This window comes from Rana temporaria, chromosome 1, assembly GCF_905171775.1.
Source record: "Rana temporaria chromosome 1, aRanTem1.1, whole genome shotgun sequence".
NCBI classification, from domain to species: domain Eukaryota; kingdom Metazoa; phylum Chordata; class Amphibia; order Anura; family Ranidae; genus Rana; species Rana temporaria.
In genome coordinates this window covers 511,020,369-511,042,464 of record NC_053489.1, presented here as the reverse complement: position 1 = coordinate 511,042,464, position 22,096 = coordinate 511,020,369, and the positions used below count along the sequence as shown (strand labels likewise).

At 42.6% G+C, this 22,096-nt stretch overlaps 1 protein-coding gene across 1 annotated transcript in view; it reads right to left on the bottom strand.

Annotated features, from left to right (window-relative positions):
• Positions 1-3,398: 3,398 nt before the first annotated feature.
• NAA15 (N-alpha-acetyltransferase 15, NatA auxiliary subunit) overlaps positions 3,399-22,096 on the bottom strand; it is a 62,375-nt gene continuing 43,677 nt past the window's right edge. The window contains exons 16-20 of the mRNA XM_040331134.1: positions 21,693-21,801; positions 18,732-18,830; positions 15,765-15,908; positions 13,618-13,715; positions 3,399-5,738 (exon numbers count right to left, since the gene is read on the bottom strand). Coding sequence (XP_040187068.1) covers positions 5,538-5,738; positions 13,618-13,715; positions 15,765-15,908; positions 18,732-18,830; positions 21,693-21,801 — 651 coding nt within the window. The 3' untranslated portion in view covers positions 3,399-5,537. The remainder of the gene's footprint in view (positions 5,739-13,617; positions 13,716-15,764; positions 15,909-18,731; positions 18,831-21,692; positions 21,802-22,096) is intronic.

The following is a 22,096-nucleotide window of genomic DNA, read 5'->3' as shown; positions in this document are numbered from 1 at the left end:
AAATGAATGTTCGGTCTCAAAGGACTGCCTCACAATTTACTTGCAGAGAAGTTCTGCCAACAAACACCTAATCCATCGAATGTAGAAAGATATGGTGCCCACCCTTAAAACCAGCCATATGGAATCTTACAAAAGGGTATCTACTGAGAAACCCAATGCTCTAGACATTGCCAGATGGTAGGATCCTCCAGGTTTGATTCTCTCTGGAAAAAAACATATATGATTTTCTCAGACCTTAAAGCGGACCTGCAGTCATTTTTTTTAACTTTCTATCGATTAAATCTTCTGCCCTTGTTGTTTTAACTTTGGATAGTAAAACATTTATTTCTGCCCGTAAACACCTTATACAGCCCAATTACTCTGTCTGGTAAAAAGCCTCAGTTCGCTCTCTCGTGAGAGTTTGCCAGGAAGGGAGGGGGTAAGCCATAAGAGGGCCAATCAGAGCTACAGGTGTGCCTCTGTGTCTGGGTAAACCCAAGAAGGGGAGAGGCAGCAGCTTCAGCTGCCCACGGTTAAAATGAATGCAGCCAGACTCAGTGGAGGGGGATTTCCGCACGCAGTCTGCAGAGCTATTCCTACCAGAGAGGATAATGCCATAAAGAGGGCCTCTAAATTTTTATCTGTGGCGTCTTTAAAGACCGGGACCACCAGGGTCTTATTCAAGAACCCCACTGTTTGTAGAATTCCTCCTCCATGGGGTACTAGGGAGCAAAAACACTCGGAAGTGAAAACACATTTTCCAGGTAAGCCCAATTCATATACATCACTTCTTGGCAAGTGCATTGGAAAGGAATTTGGTTTTGGGACGTGGTCGTTACCAAATAATCTTAAGACCTTATTGTAATAGGATTCTGGCAGCAGCATCTTCAGGTTATTGCATACCATACCCGCCAGGAAGCCGACAGATTGTATGTGCCAAAGACAGCCCTGGACCCCGACATTCCTCCCGGGAGGACTCGTCCATAGAGGATTCCTGATCCTCAACAGCCTGCTCTTTCACTGTATTTTGTTCCGATGCCTCATTCTCTCTCCAAAAGGGAAGAGTGCCTACGTTTGCACCCCAGTCATTCCAAACCAGCGATAAACCCCTGAGAACTATTAGGAGCCCGTTCCATCATTCTTTTCTTTGCCCTCTCTACCTACACAAGTTCAAGGCTTGCTGAGGGTTAAGAGGTCTATTAAACCCAGAAGGGAGTAACCACCCCAAGAGGAGTGTTGGCCTGTCAGAACACCCATGTCACCCCCAGTAGATAAAGATCTCAATACTTGATGTGCCTAAGCAGAGGCAGCTGCACCTGTACAGTGCTGAAGGCAGACTGTCACTGAGCCATCTGTGCGATGCAACAATCGCAGAAAACCCAGGCGCACCGAATGCACATGTACTTGGGTTTGGTAATTGTGAGGCCAGCCCCTTTTGAGCTCTGCTGCTGCCATGTCGCACTGCATGGAGAAAAACTGCCTAAACAAGGCCAGGGAGGACTGCCACACGTTCCACCAAAATCAGAGGCAGGCAACAGTCCATATGTGCAAGCCCTACTTTCACCAATTACAGCAGGTTCACCCTAGAGGCCTTCAGCAACTCAACTACCCAGCAGGGGATCACAGCCCTGGACCTGTATAGCAACCTGCAAATGATGTCACCAGATATGCTGTACCCTGGCAATTACTGCTTGCTGGATCCAGCAAGAACATTTCAGGATGTTCCTGCTCTTATTTGTAGGGGCAGAGTACAGTCCCTCTTAACCATCAGGTTGTTGAAGCGGTTTCTAATAAAGCCCCCCCTCTACCTGAGCAAGGGTGTTAGGGTGGGCCAGGTAATTGGGTACCAAGACGTTACTAAAAATAAAATATTCAGAGAGACATCTCTAGGCATATCCATCACATACATACATTAGCTAAAAACTGAGGCTGAGCTGGGAGGGGTTATGCCTGGGCAGGGATTCCTGCCTATTTTTGGTCTTTGTCCATTCACTTGCATTTTGCAGCATAATCCATGTAATGAAAATTAATTCCTGTGTCATGTGATGTAAAATTTTAAAAATATTAATAAGTTTTAAAGGGGAAAACTAAAAAACACAATTAAAGCTCACAGATTCCAAATTAGGAATTTCTACATGTTTTGGCAGGAAATAGCTCAAGAAAACCCAGGTGTTATGAAAAGGGCTTTCAGTGTACTGCCATTTTAATTGTCGTTTCACAGAAAAATACATACATACTATAGATAGCCTGGCCTCCAAGTTTAAGGAATCACAATATCTAGCCATTCACTGTGTGATAAATAAAACTGGTCACATTACAAACTACCGGTATTTGTAAAATCCCTATGAAAGTAAACCTCAGCACACACATGGCTTCACACTAGTTACACAGTTCTGCTTGTTCTAGTCAGACCCAGGCCTAGTGCCACTCTTCCACGGTTTAGTAGGAATAACTGACGGCATTTATGAATCCGGGACCAATGGTTATATTTATACACCCATCAGCCTTAAAACACCCACCTAATAAGGAGGTCCCCCTTTTGCCACCAAAACAGCCCTGAACCACCAAGGCCTATGAAGTTATGCTGTGGTATCTGGTACCAAGTTGTCAGTAGCAGATCATTTAAGACCTAAAAATGGGAGATGGCCTCCATGGATCAAACTAGTTTTTCCAGCACATGCGATTCGATTGAGATTTGGAGGCCAAGCCAACCTCTTCTCTCAAACTCGTGGTGTTCCTAAAAACAATTCTTGAACCATTTTTGCAGACTGGCAGTGTTCATTAACCTGATGAAAGAGGCCAAAGCCATCAGGAAAAAAACATTTTCATGAAGGGGTGTACTTGGTCACCAACAATGTTTAGGTAGGTGGTACGTATGAAGTAACATCCACATGAATGGCAGGACCCAAGGTTTCTCCGCAGAAAAAAATTGCCCAAAGCATCAAACTGTCTACACCAGCATGCCTTCTTTCCATACTGCAACCTGGTGCGATCTCAACTCCGGGTATGCAATGTACATGCACCCGACCATCCACATAATGTACAGGAAAACAGGACTCATGAACTTAGCCCAACTTCTTCCTTGTTCTGTGGTCCAGTTCTGATGTTCAAGTGCCCATGGTAGGTGCTTTTGGCTGTGGACATGGGAACTCTGACTGGCCTGTGGTTACGCAGCCCCATATACAACAAACTGCGATGCCCTTTTTTCTGCTTTTAAGACATGAACTTGAAGGACAACATATTTACTTGCTGCCTACCAACTGTCAGATGCAATTTTAACAAGATAATCAGTGGTATTCACTGAACCCATCAGTGGGTCAAAAATATGGCTGAACAGTGTATACAGATGTGATTAGCAGCTGTGGGAACAATACACTGCTCAAATGTTTACACATGACATCCATTATTAAGAGTAAAGATAAAAGCAGGACAAGTTCTTTATTTAAATAGGGAAGGATGGAAAACAAGCCATAACAAAGTTCATAATCTTGTCTCTCATGAAGCTTGCAATGCACTGAATCAAGCCAATCTGTCTCGATACCCCCTCATGCAGTCACTCGTCAGTTAAATGGAGGGATATGTAAACTTTGTGGCTTGTCTTCATGGTTCAGTACCATTTAGAGTCAGAGGCACCTGAAAGATCTGGGTAAATTACAGAGGGTGAAGCAAGAGAAGTACGCATGTGTCCTTTCTTACACTCTGCTCAGTTTTAGGTGGAGCTAAATCCACTCACTGGGTATGTAAAGCATTGTCAAATGTACAATATATATTAAAATACGTATCAATTTTTAAATGACCAAACAAAACTGATCCTTTCAAATTTTGGCCAGTATTTCAACACATCCACAGGCTTCCTACGTTATGCAAGGCATTTGGTGACTAGAAAGTCTGAATGAAAATTCTCAGGTCCCTGTTATAGCATTAAAAGGGAATCTCACATTCCCTACTGGATTTTTAATTTCAATGACATTTTGGACATTAGCAGAGGAGGAGTGAGATGGCATGATTGTAGGTTTCAGTTCTGAGAACCCCATGCTGCACCTACCACCAGGGATAAGACACCAATAGGTGGTTACGTTTTTCAGCATCTACCAAAGTCTGAGTTTTAGTTCTCTCAGAATGTGTCTGACTCTTGAGTATATACAGTAGCTGTAACCAAGGAATCACATGATTCAGTCAAATTGGCTCAAGTGTATGCAGTAGCGTTAACCGAGGAATCACATGATTCCGTTAGATTGGCTCAACTAGTAACATTTTTCAAAATGTTTTATTGCATTATATTTGGTACCTCATGTTTGACAACAAAAAAAGAAACAACATAGGTAACTGCAGAGAGAAGAAGCTGGTCTGTCATGGAAGAGGGGAAAACAGTATCTGCCGCTCCACTGTAAAGTGTAGAGCCACTCTGGTAACTGAGCAAGTAGTAGAGTTTTTAGAAATCAAGTGTTTCAAGTATAACAAATTTGTGACACTGTGGAAATAATCCAGAGGTATCTAAATTGCAGTATCTTTTTAATCTGCATAATATAAGCAAGGCCTGCTGAGGTTGTACTTGTCCCGAAAGACCACCAGCCTACTGTGAAGCCACGCCTCCAAAATGTGGGTGGATTACACTGCATTTCATTCCACCAGAAAAAAAAAAAAGGCGGCAGATTTTCTAAACCACTTCTGTTGATGCCACAACACAGTGCATGAATTATTTTGGTTCTTGCAATAAAGTTTCAATGTTTGGCAAAAACAATAGTAATAAAAAAAAAAAAAAAAAAAAGTGTCGGGCCTAGTTTTTTTCCAAATTATATTATTGAAAGTTACTCAAGTTTGTTTCAAATAGATTATTCTAAAACCGATCAAAAATAATAATAATAACAAAAAAAAAAAAAGTGTAAAGCACAAACACCTTTCAGTATCTTGAGAACTTTTCTTAAGATAATATACTGTATGTTGCAGAATGTCCGCTATTCTCCAGATACCCATTTTGTTATATGCCACTGAATATCACACTTCCTCTCTAGGTCTCTGCAAACTGTGGAGTACTTCAAATGACCTGGAAATTCCAGAACATCTCTTGTGCTCAATAAAAAAGAAAAAAATCCAGTGCTAAAACAGCATTCTGACCCTGTGCAATGTCCGAGCTGTCTGTACACAGGCCCCTCTGACATTATTAGGAGTGTGCTGTCCGGGAGCATTCATCTCTAAAAAGACAAGATTGGAAGTAATATTTGTGCCGCACACCTGCTCTGACCACTGTAACACCCTTTTGACATTTTTCATAAATTAGTTGCTTTAAAAACAGGGCAGCTTACTCAGATTTTATTCCCTCTTTATATTTTAGCAGCAAAGGTTATTTAAAGAAACCGATCCACCCATATCCTCCAATACATCATGAATCCATTTTTTTTTTTATCTTCAGCAGGATATAAAAAAAGTAAAACAATCTTTAAAGGCAATGATTCTTTTACTCCTTTCATTCTCCACATAAGTTACAGAGCAATACAGCAGGTGCGTGACAAAAATATTAGATAGTTGATATGGTCCAATGTCTGTTCGATATCAGCCGTTCACATTTCATTCGCCAGTTCTTCGGGTTCTGCTGAACTATCTCCATTAATTGTGATACTCATGTCCTCGTCATAGCCAGGTGGCATAAAAGATAAAGCATAAGGGAAGAGCTTGTGGCAGCTGGCTCTGTAGGACTCAGCAGTTTCTTTGTTGTCTCCTAAGCTGCCATCACGCAAGGCTTCCAGCACCTCAGTGCAGATCTGCAAGTCATGGGAAAAGGGAAACAAAATCACTATGATGAACTATATATAGACAGCAATCAAAATGAGTGGAAATGTATAGGCAGCTTGTGATCCAATGTTCAGTTTACAGGAAGAATACATTTGTCGAATGTAGCATTTTTTTTAAATAAATTTGTAATACACTTCAGGATCTATTAACCACTTCAACACTGGGCCACTATCACTACCTGCCCAGGCCAATTTTCAGCTTTCAGCGCTGGCGCACTTTGAATGATAACCGAGTGGTCATGCAAGACTGTACCCATATAAAATCGTTATAACATTTTTACACAGATAGAGCTTTCTTTTGGTGGTATGTAATAACCACTGGCTTTAATATGTTTTTATTTTTGCTAAACAAAAAAAGACAGGGAAATTTTTTGTTTTTAGTTTTCGATATAAAATGTTTTAATTATTTTTCTCCTTCACTGATGTGCGCCGATGAGGCTGCACTGGACACCGCTAGTGCTGGCACTGATAATCAGTGCCCCAATTATCTATGTACATGTCCCCTGTCAAACTTTCCAGCTACCGACTCACTTTTCCTCACGCTGGGACAGCGCATGAGGAAAGTACTGCTGATAACCGGCAAGTCGTTTTTGCAGCAATTTGTGTTTTTTAATCTGCCCAACAACAAATTGGGCAAAAAAATAAAGTAAAAATGCAAATTGCAAAGTTATTAACCACTTCAGATCCGTAGGACGTCCTCCACTTTGAGCGGTGATATCTGAATGATGCCTGCAGCTACAGGCATCATTCAGATATCGCCGTCTTCAGCTGGCGATTCTGTGCACCAGAAGAACGATCAAAGCGGCGGTTCCGCCGCTCGATCGTTCTTCTAGGCAGCGGGAGGGGACGTCCCCCCTCCCGCCGCCATCCGGTGCTTCTCCGGGCTCTCCCGTGCCATCGGGGGCCAGGAGAGCGAATCGGCCGGCGCTCGTTTGTGAACCAGAGAGATGACTGGTGACCAGACGCTCACAGTCATCTCTATGACCGTTGGAGGGCCGGGCACGACGTTATGACGTCACGCCCGGTACCCGGACGTAAACAAAGCCGCTGTCGCGGCTGTCGGCATGTAATCTGTGAAATTTTTTTCACCGATTTCATGCTTGTAAGCCTGTAGGAGAGATGTGGGGTCTTATTAACCCCACATCTCTCCATAAAGAGGACCTGTCACAGTGATTCCTATTACAAGGGATGTTTACATTCCTTGTAATAGGAATAAAAGTGATCAAAAAAAAAAAAAAGTAAAAAAAAGTGTAAAAATAAAAAAATGAAGTAAAATAAATAAATAAATAAAAAAATTTAAAACGCCCCTGTCCCGGTCGCTCGCATGCAGAAGCGAACGCGCATGCAAGTCCCGCCCACATATGTAAACACCGTTCAAACCCCACATGTGAGGTATCATCGCGTGCGTTAGAGCGTGTGCAACAATTCTAGCACTAGACCTACTCTGTAACGCAAAAATAGTAACCTGTAAAAAAAATTAAAGCGTTGCCTATGGAGATTTTTAAGTACCGAAGTTTGGCGCCATTCCATGAGTGTGCGCAATTTTAAAGCGTGACATGTTAGGTATCTATTTACTCGGCGTAACATCGTCTTTCACATTATACAAAAAATTGGGCTAACTTTACTGTTTTGTTATTTTTTAATTCATGAAACTGTTTTTTTCCCTAAAAAAAGGCGTTTGAAAAATTATTGCGCAAATTCCAATGCGAGAAAAAAAGTTGCAATGACCGCCATTTTATTCCCTAGGGTGTCTGCTAAAAAAAATATATAATGTTTGGGGGTTCTGATTAATTTTCTAGCAAAAAAATTGTGATTTTTACATAAAAGGAGAAAAGTGCCAAAATAGGCCCAGTAACGAAGTGGTTAACCGATTAATCGAAACAATAATCGGCCAACTAATCGATTATGAAAATAATCGTTAGTTGCAGCCCTAATTGCAATACAGTTCCCCATTTCTTTTTTCAGCAGTATTTTGTCTTTTTATTGCAAAATTTAGCAAGAACCCTAAGGGCCCTTTCACACTACTGAGACTTCAAAGTTGTGCGACTTCAGGGAATGCCTGTGTAAGTGGCATCAAAATCGGACCAAAGTAGTGCAGGGACTACTTTGAAGTCGTACTAATATGAATGGTTGTCATTGGAAATCATGGGAAACGATTTGTCATGCTACTTTGCCATCACAAATCGTGGGACAAGTCGTAAAAGTGTGAAAGGGGCCTTAGCCTTTTTGCCCTTGTTTGCAGAAGGAAAAGAACTGCACTTTAAAAAAAAAATATCAGAGGTCTCGTCAGCAAACAGCTTGGATTTGCTTCAGTACAGAAGTTGGCAAAAAAAGGAATTGTATATTACCAAAGCAATGTCGCACTAGAGATCTTGTTATCTGATAGCAACACAACAGCAACAGGATTGCCGAAAGAACACTCACCTGTTCCTACCATATAGCTACCATGCTGTTCGGACCAGCAAGGTATTGTTTCACCCCTCCCTCCAGGGTGAGAAATATGCCATAAGCGCACGCGAGTATTCTGTTTAGCGATCTTATTGCTGGCAACAAGTTCACTAATGTGACATGACCCTAAGAGCCCTTTCACACTGGGGAGGGTACAGGCATTAGCCGTAAAGCGCCGCTGATTTTAGCCAGAATGGGTTAAAAGCACCCACTTAGCGCTGCTTTCAAAGCGTTTTGAAAGCAGTGCCCATTCATTTAAATTGGGCAGGGGGGTGAAGGAGCGTTGTACACACCAATCCCGCACCACTCTAAAGATGCTGCCTGCAGGACTTTTCCTGTCCTGCAAGCGCACCGCCCCAGTGTGAAAGCACTTAAGCTTTCACACTGGGCTGTAGAAAAGGCTGTTTACAGGCTATTTTAAGCACAAAAACGACTGTAAAGCACCTCAGTGTGAAAGGGGTCCAAGCAGGATTTTCACGAAAGGATTTTTTCGACAGCCAGCAGCTAAATTTCTAATCTGGAGTGGGGTGATTGAAAGCTTCCTCCTGCTGAGACAGGGTCGATGGCTGTGTGGAATAAAAGTGGAGGGGGCCGGCCGCCACGATGGTCAGCACTCGCCTCGACAAACCCCAGACACAGAGTCAAGCTGTGAGCGTGTTTGTGTCCTGTCACTGCACTGTGGAGGAAACCAGGCCGAGGGAGACGGAAGTGACCGATGGAAGATGCAAGAACACAGCCATCGACCCTGTGTCAGCAGGAGGAAGCTTTTCATCACCCCACTCCTTCAGATTAGACCCAGTGTGTCCGCCACACATCCCCAGATGACCCTCTTCCACCTGTGATGGCGAACTTCCCGAGAGCCGCTAACCCCTTTTCAACCAAGAACTTATGGCGGTACCGGTTTTAATCCATTTTGGCAAATCGTATAGCTACACGCTTTGTATTTTTGCTGCAGTTTACACCTGTATTTACAGCTGTAGATATCGCTGGATTACACTTTAAAGTGTAATAAACTGGTTTTAACCGCTTCAATAGCAGGCACTTACGTCCCTTCCTGCCCAGGACAATTTTCAGTTTCCAGCGCTGTCACACTTTGAATGACAATTGCACGGTCATGCAACATTGTACCCAAACTAAAAATGTTATAATTTTCTTCCCACAAATAGAGCTTTCTTTTGGCGGTATTTGATCACCTCTGTGGTTTACAAACTAAAAAGAGACAAACATCAAATATCTAGGCGTCATTGTAACCAGGGACCTTTCACAGTATATCACCCTGAACTTGACCCCAGTGGTCTCCTCCCTGACTGGAAGGTGTGCTGCCTGGAGACAATTGCCCCTTACTTTAGTTGGCAGGGTTAATTTAATTAAGATGACTGTCCTACCTAAATTTTTGTATCTTTGTAGACAGACCCCGATCCCCATCCCCTCCTCCTTCAGAAAACTAGATGGCATACTCACCTCATTTCTTTGGCTCGGAGGGGTTGAGTCGGATAGCGAAGGCGAAACTACAACTTCCGATCTCTCTAGGAGGCCTGGCCCTGCCTGATTAAGTATTACTGGGCTGCAGTCCTGGTTTTGGTGCGTTTGTGGCTCTCAGAGGAGCCGGCCAACCCGGCTGCTACTCTCGAAGCGGCTCCGTTGGGGTCGTATGCCGAGCTTCGGAACTTGGTCCACCAGGGACCCTGATCCAATGCCCAGATCACCATCCCTACGAGAACCACATTGAAAGTGTGGGACACTGTTCGATCTAAGATGGAGGAACAGGATACTTGGTCCCTGTACACCCCTCTGTGGGGGGAATCCTCGATTGCCGCATTTTGCCACCATTCCGGATCCAGTACTCTGGGCACGGTTTGAAATTAAGAAACTGGGGGACATAGTGTCCAATGGTGGACTTCTTCCCTTCGATGATCTCAAGCGGACCCATAACCTGCCTAATCGTATGCTGTTTCGGTACCTACAACTGAGACACGCGTTCCGGGGCCCAATTTCTACGGAGAGTTAGGTTGAAAGAGACCTTGCTGAGGGCCTCGGATGCGAGGGGCACTCTTTCTGCCCTCTACTCCATCCTTGTGGGACTGGACAACTCGAAGGTTTCCCAGCATGGCAGGCGGATATCCCGGTGCTGACCGATAACGATTGGGAAGAGGGCATCCAGCAATATGTCCCGTTAGTGATATCAGCTAGAGACCGTCTCATGCAGCTGAAATTTCTACACCGGGTCTACTACTCCCCTGAATGATTAGCTTGTATATACCCTGACAGACAGTCGACATGTCATAGATGCAGTGCTGAGGTTGGTACCTTTTTCCATGTGGTGTGGTCATGCCCACAGCTGAGGCCTTTTTGGATGGGGGTGGTGGAGACAAACTCCATAGGTGGATTGCGGGTCCCCTGTGATCCGGTGCCCCTATTGTTGGGTATCTGTGATACGCTGGAGGCCCCGCAGTCTAAGAAGCTGAAATAGAAGCGAGACTCCTCCTTCCCCTCTTTTCTCTCCCCCTGCTCCCCCCTCCCCCAGGACGACGGAGGTCTCTCTTCTTTGTTTTTCTGACTTTCCGGCATGATCCGTTGTGCAGCCGGGTGGTGGCACTCTCCCCCCTGATTACTGTAATTCTCACTGACCTGTTTTCATTGAACCTAGCTGAACTAGGTAAGGATGATACGATTGCATCGTTGTTCTCTTTTGTCTAAATACTTATTTTTAAAAAGACCAACATTAAAAAAAAAAAAAATTCTAAGTTTGTCATAAAATTTTGTTTTCGGCTCTGATCGGCTCTCCCTGTCAGCGCGAACCGAGAAATGCCGTTTACTGGCACTTCCTGGTTCACGCGAGATCAGCTGTGATTAGTCACAGCTGATCACGTGGTAAGAAGCCTCTGACAGAGGCTTCTTATCACGATCGAAGATGCAGGGAGTCAGACTGACACGCCACACTCACGATCGCCGGCAAGTTATCCTGCTGGACGTCAATGGATGTCCAGTCAACCGAACCACTTCCCGGACGTCAATATGCTATTGACCGGGCAGGAAGTGGTTAAACTGAATCCAAGGTGTATATACCACTATATATCCACACCTATATTGATACAACTCTGACTTTCCCCCATAGAACGCTGCCTATTTTTTACATTTTACTTCCCATTGCTCCAGTGGCCGGCAGCTGCTATGGGGGTCAACTTCACCAACTTACACCCCCCCCCCCCACTGACTGCCTGGTTGAGCGCTTCAGGAACTTATTGCTGGTTTTTGATCAAATAGTATAAATATAAAAAAAAACAAGGGTAGGATGGGTATTTGGGTAAATAGGTGTTAATAAGTAAAATATTATATTCTCCCGATTTCTTTTTACACTATTACCTTGTATTCCACTTACAGACCATCTTGCAAGTGTAATTTTATGCATGAACAGCTGCATTTTAAAAGTCAGTATTTGTGGTAGGAGAGCTAAATGTAGGAGATAAGCCCCCTTTACATTTGGCTTTTTTTTTTTGTGTGTGGAGGGATCAGGTACCTGTTTTTGCCCTACAAGTCCTTCCACTGCAGCCTTATGGAACACATCACAGGTCCCAGAAGACTGCGGAACCAATAAAAACTGCAGCGATTCTTGACAAAGTTGGAAGCCGGCTGTGATGCTGCAAGGCTTCACCGCCATTTTCCCTTGGCGAAAACGTCGGCACCTGCAGCAGATTGAAGAATCGGCTCAGTTAAAGGGGTTGTAAAGGTTGTCCCTCCGTTGAGGGGATGGGGTGTTTAATCTCAGGGAGGGGTAATGGTTTATTGTGTAGGACTGTTTGACCTGTGTGTCATTATATGGCGATACTGTAGCACCAATGGTGCATTGCTATTTGTTGAATGTGCCTGCAGAAAATCAATAAAACATTTTCAAAAAAAAAAAAAAAAGGGGTTGTAAAGGTAAAATGTTTTTTCACCTTAATGCACCCCAGAAGACGTGGATCAGGGCCACTGTGTGCAAAACGAGACACACAGTGGAGGCAAGTATAACATGTTTGTTATTATTTTTTTTAACCACTTAAGCCCCGGACCAAAATGCAGGTAAAGGACCAGGCCCCTTTTTGCGATTCGGCACTGCGTCGCTTTAACTGACAATCGCGCAGTCGTGCGACGTGGCTCACAAACAAAATTAGCGTCCTTTTTTTCCCACAAATAGAGCTTTCTTTTGGTGGTATTTGATCACCTCTGCGGTTTTAATTTTTTGTGCTATAAACAAAAATAGAGCAACAATTTTGAAAAAAAAAGCAATATTTTTTACTTTTTGCTATAATAAATATCCCCCAAAAATATATTAAAAAACAATTGTTTCCTCAGTTTAGGCCAATACGTATTCTTCTACCTATTTTTGGTAAAAAAATAAATAAAATCGCAATAAGAGTTTATCAGTTGGTTTGCGCAAAATTTATAGCGTTTACAAAATAGGGGAAAGTTTTATTGCATTTTTATTAATACATTTTTTTTTTTTACAACTAATGGCGGCGATCAGCGATTTGTTTCATGACTGCGACATTATGGCGGACACATCTCACAATTTTGACACATTTTGGGGACCATTGTCATTTTCACAGCAAAAAATGCATTTAAAATGCATTCCTTATTGTGGAAATGACAGTTGCAGTTTGGGAGTTAACCATATGGGGCGCTGAAGGGGTTATGTTTCACCTAGTGTGTGTTTACAACTGTAGGGGGTGTGGCTGTAGGAGTGACGTCATCGATTGTGTCTCCCTATAAAGGGGATGACATGATCAATGCAGCCGCCACAGTGAAGCACGGGGAAGCTGTGTTTACACACGGCTGTACCCGTTCCGGGGACCGATCGCGGGACCCCAGCGGCGATCGGGTCAGCGGGTCCCGGAGCTTCGGACCGTTTTGCGTGCCCCTCGGCTGGGTAGATGTACAGGACGTGCCGGTACGTCCATCTGCCCAGCCGTGCCATTCTACCGACGTATATTTACAGCCTTAAGTGGTTAAACTTTTTTATCTTTAGTGTCGCTTTAAGGACATTGCTGGATCCTTGGACAGGTTAAGTGTCCTTATATTAAAAGTGAGAAGCCACAGTATTTGTAGCCGTTGACTTAATTGGGGGGGGGGGATAGACTGGAGCTCTTCTTTAAAAGGTGGTTAATTGCACATTTATTCTGGCAGCGCTCAAGCCCAATTTGCCTCTAGCTGTCCTAATGCTTGTAATGTGGACCAAAGCAGCACACGTACCTGTATGTAAACAAATGTTTAACTACCAAATGCAATGCATATTGATGGGACTTGGCTGCCTTTATCAATTAGTGTGAATGTAATCTACATAAGAATTATGCTGCTCAACAGCCTTCAGTTATGACAGTACAATCCACTGGAAATCATGCAATATCATAAACAAATCACGTACTTGGAGACTTCGGTTAGCAAGGGATTCGTCCAATGCGGTTGCTAGCTCTACTGCTCGCTTTAGACTTGAAGGGTCCAGATAGTACATCATTTTGGCAGCTGTAACATTAAACATTCTTATAAAATAAATTATAGGTAACTATTACCTTCAAGCCAGCCATCCTGCAGATGATATCAAAAGGATATGCATCGGTTTCTCAATTTTATACATTCTTTTCAACAAACCGCTTCATGTCACAATTCAAGTATAGGCGCTTTAATGAGCCAACATCAGTTCTACTTTCATTTTTAAAATGTTACCTCTTCACAATAGGTGCCGATTGGTATGACTTACCCATAAATCCATCACAAAATAAGACGGAAGATGAAGAAGAAAGAAAGAAGACGAAAAAGGAAGACGAAGAAGGAAGACGAAAAAGGAAGAGGAAGACGAAGAAGGAAGAGGAAGACGAAGAAGGAAGACGAAGAAGGAAGAGGAAGACGAAGAAGGAAGAGGAAGACGAAGAAGGAAGAGGAAGACGAAGAAGGAAGAGGAAGACGAAGAAGGAAGAGGAAGACGAAGAAGGAAGAGGAAGACGAAGAAGGAAGAGGAAGACGAAGAAGGAAGAGGAAGACGAAGAAGGAAGAGGAAGACGAAGAAGGAAGAGGAAGACGAAGAAGGAAGAGGAAGACGAAGAAGGAAGAGGAAGACGAAGAAGGAAGAGGAAGACGAAGAAGGAAGAGGAAGACGAAGAAGGAAGAGGAAGACGAAGAAGGAAGACGAAGAAGGAAGAGGAAGACGAAGAAGGAAGAGGAAGACGAAGAAGGAAGAGAAAGAAAGAAAGAACGGAGGAGAACAAGAAAAACGGAGGAGAAGGACGGAGAAGAAGGAGAAGAAAAAGCTAAGGAAAGCCCCCATCCCCCACTGCAATGTGGGGCTTCAACAACTGAAGAAGCAATTCACACTAAACTTGGAAGGGCCGGGGGGCTTTTCACAGTGGGACCAGAAATTTGCATAGCGCAGGTGTCAGGAGCTCTCAGGGCACCAGTCGTTGACAGATGTTCAAGTAAATTATACTGATCAGCACCCTAGTGAATCCTATTTTGCATTTAAAAGCTTATTGCTACCCATCACCTGTGCAGTGTTGGTTTTATAGTCCCAATACAAACATTTTAAACTTCTGAGATTTAGGTGCAATTCCAGCCTATAACCAACTAATCTTAAAAAAACTGCTCCCTCACCCCTCCCCCCTCCCAGCACCTATACTAACCTATGTAATAAAGATGTATATACTTACTGATTTTCAGGCTGCTCTGGTCCAGTCACATGATATGGCTACTTTGTGTCAGCCAACGGCAGCTACAGAGGAAAGGGTAGAGCGCCAACCATGGAGGGGCCATAGGTGTCTATGGGTGTTGTCGCTGCTCCCAGACATTACCAGCTATTGTTGATCACTCTCCACTGTAGCTGCACATGACTGGAGTGGTGTGGCCTGAAAATAGGCACGTGTATACATTTTTCTTACACAGGTTAGGGGGGAGGAGGGGGAAATGAAGGATTTTTAAGATTAGTTGGATATAGCCTGGAATTCCACTTGAACACCTTCACAATAGCCATAAACTTGAGTTTTGAGACCAGACCAATTATATTCAAGCAACAATGTTTTTCCTATCCAAAGAACACTGGTACACACTTCTCAACAGTTCAGGGTAGATGGTGAATTTTAGAATATAACAGGGCAACACTCCTATCAGGTGATGACTGTTAAATACCTTCAATTGCCAACTGAGGATTTGCCTTATTTAGCTCCCTGGTTTTACGCTGTGACCCAATTATAGCCTTCTCTCACACCTTTCCCCTGTGACTTAAATATAGCATTCCCTACAAAAGAAAACTAAATGACCTGCATGAAAGCAATATTCGATTTCTAAATGTTTCCTAATCTATACACTGCATCATAACAGATTCTGCATGCAACAAAAGCAGGTCACATAACAATGAAAAAGGCGACTGTTGCCTCTGATACCTTCACATTACATTTTGGCAGAGCATGTGCCAAATGCTCTCCATTTGTTCTGATCTATGTCAGTTTTGTTTTCTTTGATGGAACAGTGTGCCAACAAATGAAAAAACACCACATATGAATGGTGTTTGCGTTTAGAACTTACCTGCTAACCGGTGGGGTATAGAATCCTTGTGCTCTTTTAGAAAAGCATTGTTAAAATTTGCAGGACTTGTTTCACCAAAAAGTCTGTTCATTTCTTGTTTTAACACTGTTCTAAGGGATACATTTAGTTCTTTGCTCTCGGATACTGTATTAGGGGGGGAAAAAAAGCATTTACAGCTTACTTTAAATCGAGGCGCATGCGTATACAGAACACGTGTACACAATAAAAAACATTGTTCTATTACACAAAATTGCAATAAGTAATAAAGAAATTTTCCAATTCCAAAAGCAATTTCAATGCACAGGTTGGAAATCTGATGTTGCTTGCAGTTCTTGGAATGATACATAAAGCTCTTCTATCTTACATAGTTCTCAAATCTTATAAAGCCGACCATACCAGCAATAACACAATATTTCAATAGAAAGTTAATTTTAACAAATTAAGTGTACCTTTCCAAAATCATTTGCATTGCATTGAGATATTTGATCAATCAACATTTTCAATGAAAATAGGACCACCTACTTATTCCTGTACTCACTGAGCTAAACCAAATATTTAAAGGAGAAGTACAGACAAGCATTTTTGGCTGTACTTCTACAATAGATCCCAGCAGTACAGTTCATTCTAGCGCGCTAAACCCCGCTGTCGGTCGACGTCACCGAGCTGGTCCAGGCTTGGAAAAGATCCTGACCATATGGTTGGAATCCATCCAGAAGTCAGGACTGGCACCTGGCTCAGCCTCTCAGCGATTCACAGAAAGCCTGGGCAACCCCTCCACAGTCCAGAGAGCGCTGGAGCGGAGAGCAGAGAAGCTGTACCCACAGTGTTTTTGTTTGAAACAATTTGCTCAGTAAAACCACAAAAAAGTGACTAGATTTTTGAAAATTTACCAACCACACCAGACATAATATAAGGCAGAATGCTTTAAGTAGGTGTGCAAAACTTTAACCCTTTCCATGCCAGACCCAGCGGTCCATTTTAAACCTCAGATGGCCAGACCATTTTTACAATTCTTCACTTATAAAACTTTTAGGGTTCGTAAAAGGCCACCCAAATCATAAATATTATGAGTAGAGCCAGTAGAATAAAAAGATGGTTCTACTAAATTAGTAGGTCCCACTGATTGGCTCCTCCGCTGTTTAATCAGTGTGCGTTCCCGCCCCCCCCCCCCCCCCCCAAGTGTCTATTGCACATGCTTATTTAACAAGGCAGTGCAAAGAGTGATGATGTGCTGGTGGGTTGAGGTTAATATACTGTAGTTTGTCACCATGCATGCTGCTCCCATAACTCGACAGAGCAGATTGTGGTTCTTGACACCCAACTGCTTTTAGAATTATGGGCCAAAAAATTAAACTTGGACGCAAACACATTTATCCTTTTGGGAGCCGTCAGATATGTTTTTGCAAATATTAGCTGGGCTTTGATGTTTTCGTCATAAAAAAAGGCTTCCACCTTGCCACTCTACCCCATAGCCCAGACATATGCAACTACACTATTTTAGTTTTTAAGTTTACCTACCCCCCCCCCCCCCCCCCCCATATCACAGAAACCTGGCATTTTAACAGGGGTGTGTAGAATTTTTATATCCACTGTATTATATGTGTGTCAGATGGGGAGGAGGCATTTTAGGCCACATTCGCACAGCTGCAAAAGGACCATAGAGCATCAAGAATGAATGTACTTCTGTGCACAAGAGAATATGCTCTGTGTGTAAATGAGGTCTTAGGGGTCATTCATATGGGAACTGTGGCCTATATTTTAAAGCATGAATGTACTGTTTGTTTATGCAGCTGCCTGGAGATGTATTTGCAGGTGGCCTATGTTACTTCAAGGGGATGAAGCAGATATACAAACACAAACGTAGGTCCTAATTTGCCATTTATACAAGTGCATGGTGCAAAATGACAGACTGCGTGTATTTGTTGCCACTGATCTGCACACTTGTAAAATTAGGTCCTGCAGCTACATTCGTACAGCTACTGTAGAGTCCCCATAGAGTAAAATAGGCTGCCTGCATGCAGCTCTAGCCACAAACAAATGGCTCATTCACACTGTATGGGCCACAAAACCCATTTGAAGGAGCCCTTAATGTTTTTTATGGTTTAAATTCTTTTTATAATTTTTTTTTTTACAGTGCTAGGGAAATGGGACTTTGGTGTAATATTGGGACTTAACAGACCCCTGATGTTTCACATTTGAGATGATGCAATGGCACAGTCCTCAATCTCCTTCTCTGCAGCTTCACTGAATGAACAGGAAGCGCTCTGAACAGAGGTTTTCTGTTCATTTACAACCTGAAGACCTAGTAAACACAATTTAATTTGTTTCAGTTTCAAATAAAACCGGAAGTGATTTGTACCAATCACCCACCGTGTTCATTCAGGAAAGGAAGGGGACCGTAAACATGACATGTTTACCGGCTACAAACCACCTTCCTCCCAGTTTCCCTGCAGGGTGGTGAGACTGAACAAAGTTCAGGAAGAAGGGGGGAAAACGGGGACACAGTACGGGTGGCAGAGCTGCAGTACCAGCAATGGAGGGGGTTAGGGTGTCATGATTTTAAGAAATAGTTGTGATCAGCTGGAAGCGGTTCTGTGCAGCTTAGTGTTATGTTGGTGGCAGCAGCTAAGGCCACATTTGCATCTGGGTGTTCTGGGAACCTTCACAGGAATGCGGTTAAAGCAAGTGTTGCACTTGTGGCGTCAATAACTGTTAATGGCACCACAAAAATGGGAAGCAAACATGTGCTTTGACGTACTCTAAAACGCGCGCTGGAAAAGGGTCAGTGAGCTTCTTTTGCCATGTTTATCAAGCCAAAAGAAGCTCAAATAAATGCCGTCACAAGGAAAAAAATTTACAAAAATGCAACGCAGTGGTGTGAATGGGGTCTGAAGGGTCTTGATATGCTTTTCAAATATCCTACCTTCGATTGCACTAGTTTTCTATAAATAAGGTCTTAGGACTTACCTGCACAAAAGAAACGGACCAAACACTGGTGGAGCCAAGGATGGTTAGGATCAATGGAAAATGCCCTCTTCACAGATTGCAACATCAAAAGAAATTTTTCTATGAAAAACAGGAGGAATTATTTTAGTAGGACATACACTTTGGCATAATTAAAGTTAGTCAAAATAGACAATCGTATATTCATTTTCACATTCTATTTCAATTATGTCTAGCCCAGTCCTATTAAATCAGAATGATCTGCAAGTTTGTAATCTTACTTTATGATGCTCACCCACATTTACCTCCTTGGATTCCACAATACAATTCTAAAGCAAAGCATTTAAAAAAAATAAATCGAAAAAAAAGATCATGTAATGTTATATTTAACTGCCAAGAGCAGCCCCGATCTTCCCCTTCAGGGGTCCCCAGCTGGCGGTCCGAGCTCTTCCCCACACAGTGTACACAAAAATACTGGCTAAGAAATTAGATCTAATGGGATAAGTTTTATAGCAGGAAAAAAATAAAGTACACACACTTTAAAAAAATATATATTTTTTGTTTATAGCGCAAAACATAAACTATAAAAAAAAAAAAAAAACAGTGGTGATCAAATACCACCAAAAATATTCTCTATTTGTGGGGGGGGATTACAATTTTCATTTAGATACAGCGTTGCATGGCCGCACAATTGTCAGTTAAACTAACAAAGTGATGTACCGCAAAAAAAGTCCTGGTCATAAAGGGGGATAAATCTTCCGGAGGTCAAGTGGTTAACTACGCCCTGTAAGTAGGTGCTATTGTGTCACCGACTTCTGAACTAGAGAGGTGCAGAGAGGAGGAATTTCAGGAAACAGTCAGTACAGAACTCTGCTTGCAGGCAGCAAGGTGCCATGGTATATTCCTTAACCACTTAAGGACCACCGCATGTACATATACGTCCACAATATGGCACGTACAGGCACATGGGCGTATAGGTACGTCCTCGCCTATTAGCGGGTGGGGGGTCCGATCGGGACCCCCCCCGCTACATGCGGTGGTCGGGTCCGCTCGGGGAGCGATCCGGGACCACGGCGCGGCTATTTGTTTATAGCCGCTCCGTCGCGATCGCTCCCCGGAGCTGAAGAACGAGGAGAGCCGTGTGTAAACACGGCTTCCCCGTCCTTCACTATGGCGGCGCATCGATCGCGTCATTCCCTTTATAGGGAAGACACGATCGATGACGTCATTCCTACAGCCACACCCCCAAACAGTTGTAAACACATACTAGGTGCACCCTAACTCCTACAGCGCCACCTGTGGTTAACTCCCAAACTGCAACTGTCATTTTCACAATAAAGAATGCAATTTAAATGCATTTTTTGCTGTGAAAATGACAATGGTCCCAAAAATGTGTCAAAATTGTCCGAAGTGTCCGCCATAATGTCGCAGTCACGAAAAAAATTGCTGATCGCCGCCATTAGTAGTAAAAAAAAATAAAAAAATAAAAATGCAATAAAACTATCCCCTATTTTGTAAACACTATAAATTTTGCGCAAACCAATCGATAAACGCTTATTGCGATTTTTTTTACTAAAAATAGGTAGAAGAATACGTATCGGCCTAAACTGAGGAAAAAAAATGTTTTTATATATGTTTTTGGGGGATATTTATTACAGCAAAAAGTAAAAAATATTGCTTTTTTTTCAAAATTGTCGCTCTATTTTTGTTTATAGCGCAAAAACTAAAAACCGCAGATGTGATCAAATACCACCAAAAGAAAGCTCTATTTGTGGGGAAAAAAGGACGCCAATTTTGTTTGGGAGCCACGTCGCACGACCGCGCAATTGTCTGTTAAAGCGACGCAGTCCCGAACTGTAAAAACACCTTGGGTCTTTAGGCTGCATATTGGTCCGGGGCTTAAGTGGTTAAAAACTGAAAGTAAACCGCACAGGAGAAGCTGCAAAGCATCCAGGAAGTTGTAAAAAGATGGCTGGCAGACAGCACTAACGACATGAGTTGCCATGGTGCAGACAGGGCAGCCGCCAAGACCATAACAACCAATGACACGCTAAGGCCAGGACACACAACATCAATTGTTGCTACGGTGAAGGCAGCCAGTTTGTCTGCACTATGGCAATGCATGACTAATCCAGAGCTCCCATCTTTCAGCAAGAGATTGAAGTCGGCTTCCTCCAGACCACCTCCACCTCCCACTGAAGCAAAAGGTAGGGCTCCGATATGAAGAGGGGAATGTGTGATTGAGGGACTCTAATGGGGGAGATCTATGACTGGTAAGACTGATATAATGGACTGGCTCAGGTTTCCCACTAATAAGTAACATTTAAATGTTTCACATTTTAGACTGAAGTGGCTCCAGATTTTTGATACGTTTAAATGTGCCACAACTGAAAAGAATTGTTGAGAAACACTGTTCTATGCCTTGTTCACACCATGTGCAGCGACATAAGTTTTTGTGCACCTGTCTCTGCAAGGACACAAGGAAAACAATTGTTCTCTATGTGCCCTGTTCACACTACAACACTGGCATCACATGCACATTTTTTAATATGACATCAACATTGTGGTGTAAACAGGGCACATAGAGAACAATGGTTTTGTTTTTTGTGTGCACTTGCAGAAAATTTGTTATATTTCTGTGCAGAAAAATAAAATAAAAATAGATGACAGCAGTGTTATGGTGTGAACAGAGCACATAGAAAACAAGATTTGTGTCCTTGCAGATCTACGCAATAAACAGACATCTCTGCACGCGGCATGATTAAGCCTATGCAATTTAAATCTGTGCGTTTTCCCCATCAGTTTTTACACACATATGGTGTGAACGAGGCCTTAGACTGATGTGTTTCAGAAACAAAATCCTTACTATTAACACCCTTATTCAATGTCTTTGTACAGATGCATACTATATATGCTATATTTTGCAATAAAACAGCAACTATAAAATGTAAAAATTTCAACATAAAGAACACAGGTTTTTCTTACCTTTCCTGAAATAGATTTCAAATGCATATAGATGGGTTTCTATTTTGTTCTTGACCAGATTCTTTAGTGGTGTTAAAAATTTAATAGCTTCTTCTAATGGATTTTCCACCTGCGTGAAGAAATATAGAAAAAAACAATGCGTGGTTAAACAAAAACATTAGCGCCAAAGCTAAGAGCAATGGCTACTGTTCTAGATAGACAAGACAAACACATACCATAATATAATGGAGGGCAAAAAAAAAAAAATCCTAGAATGTCAACATATATTGCAATTCTTTAAAGCACATATAATTAATTTGCGCTAATGCCAAAGCACTTAACTACTGTCTACTGTCCTAACCACAATCAAACTCTAAGGTCAACCTTAGGTACTGCAAGCCAGAATGTTTGAATTGTGGGAGGAT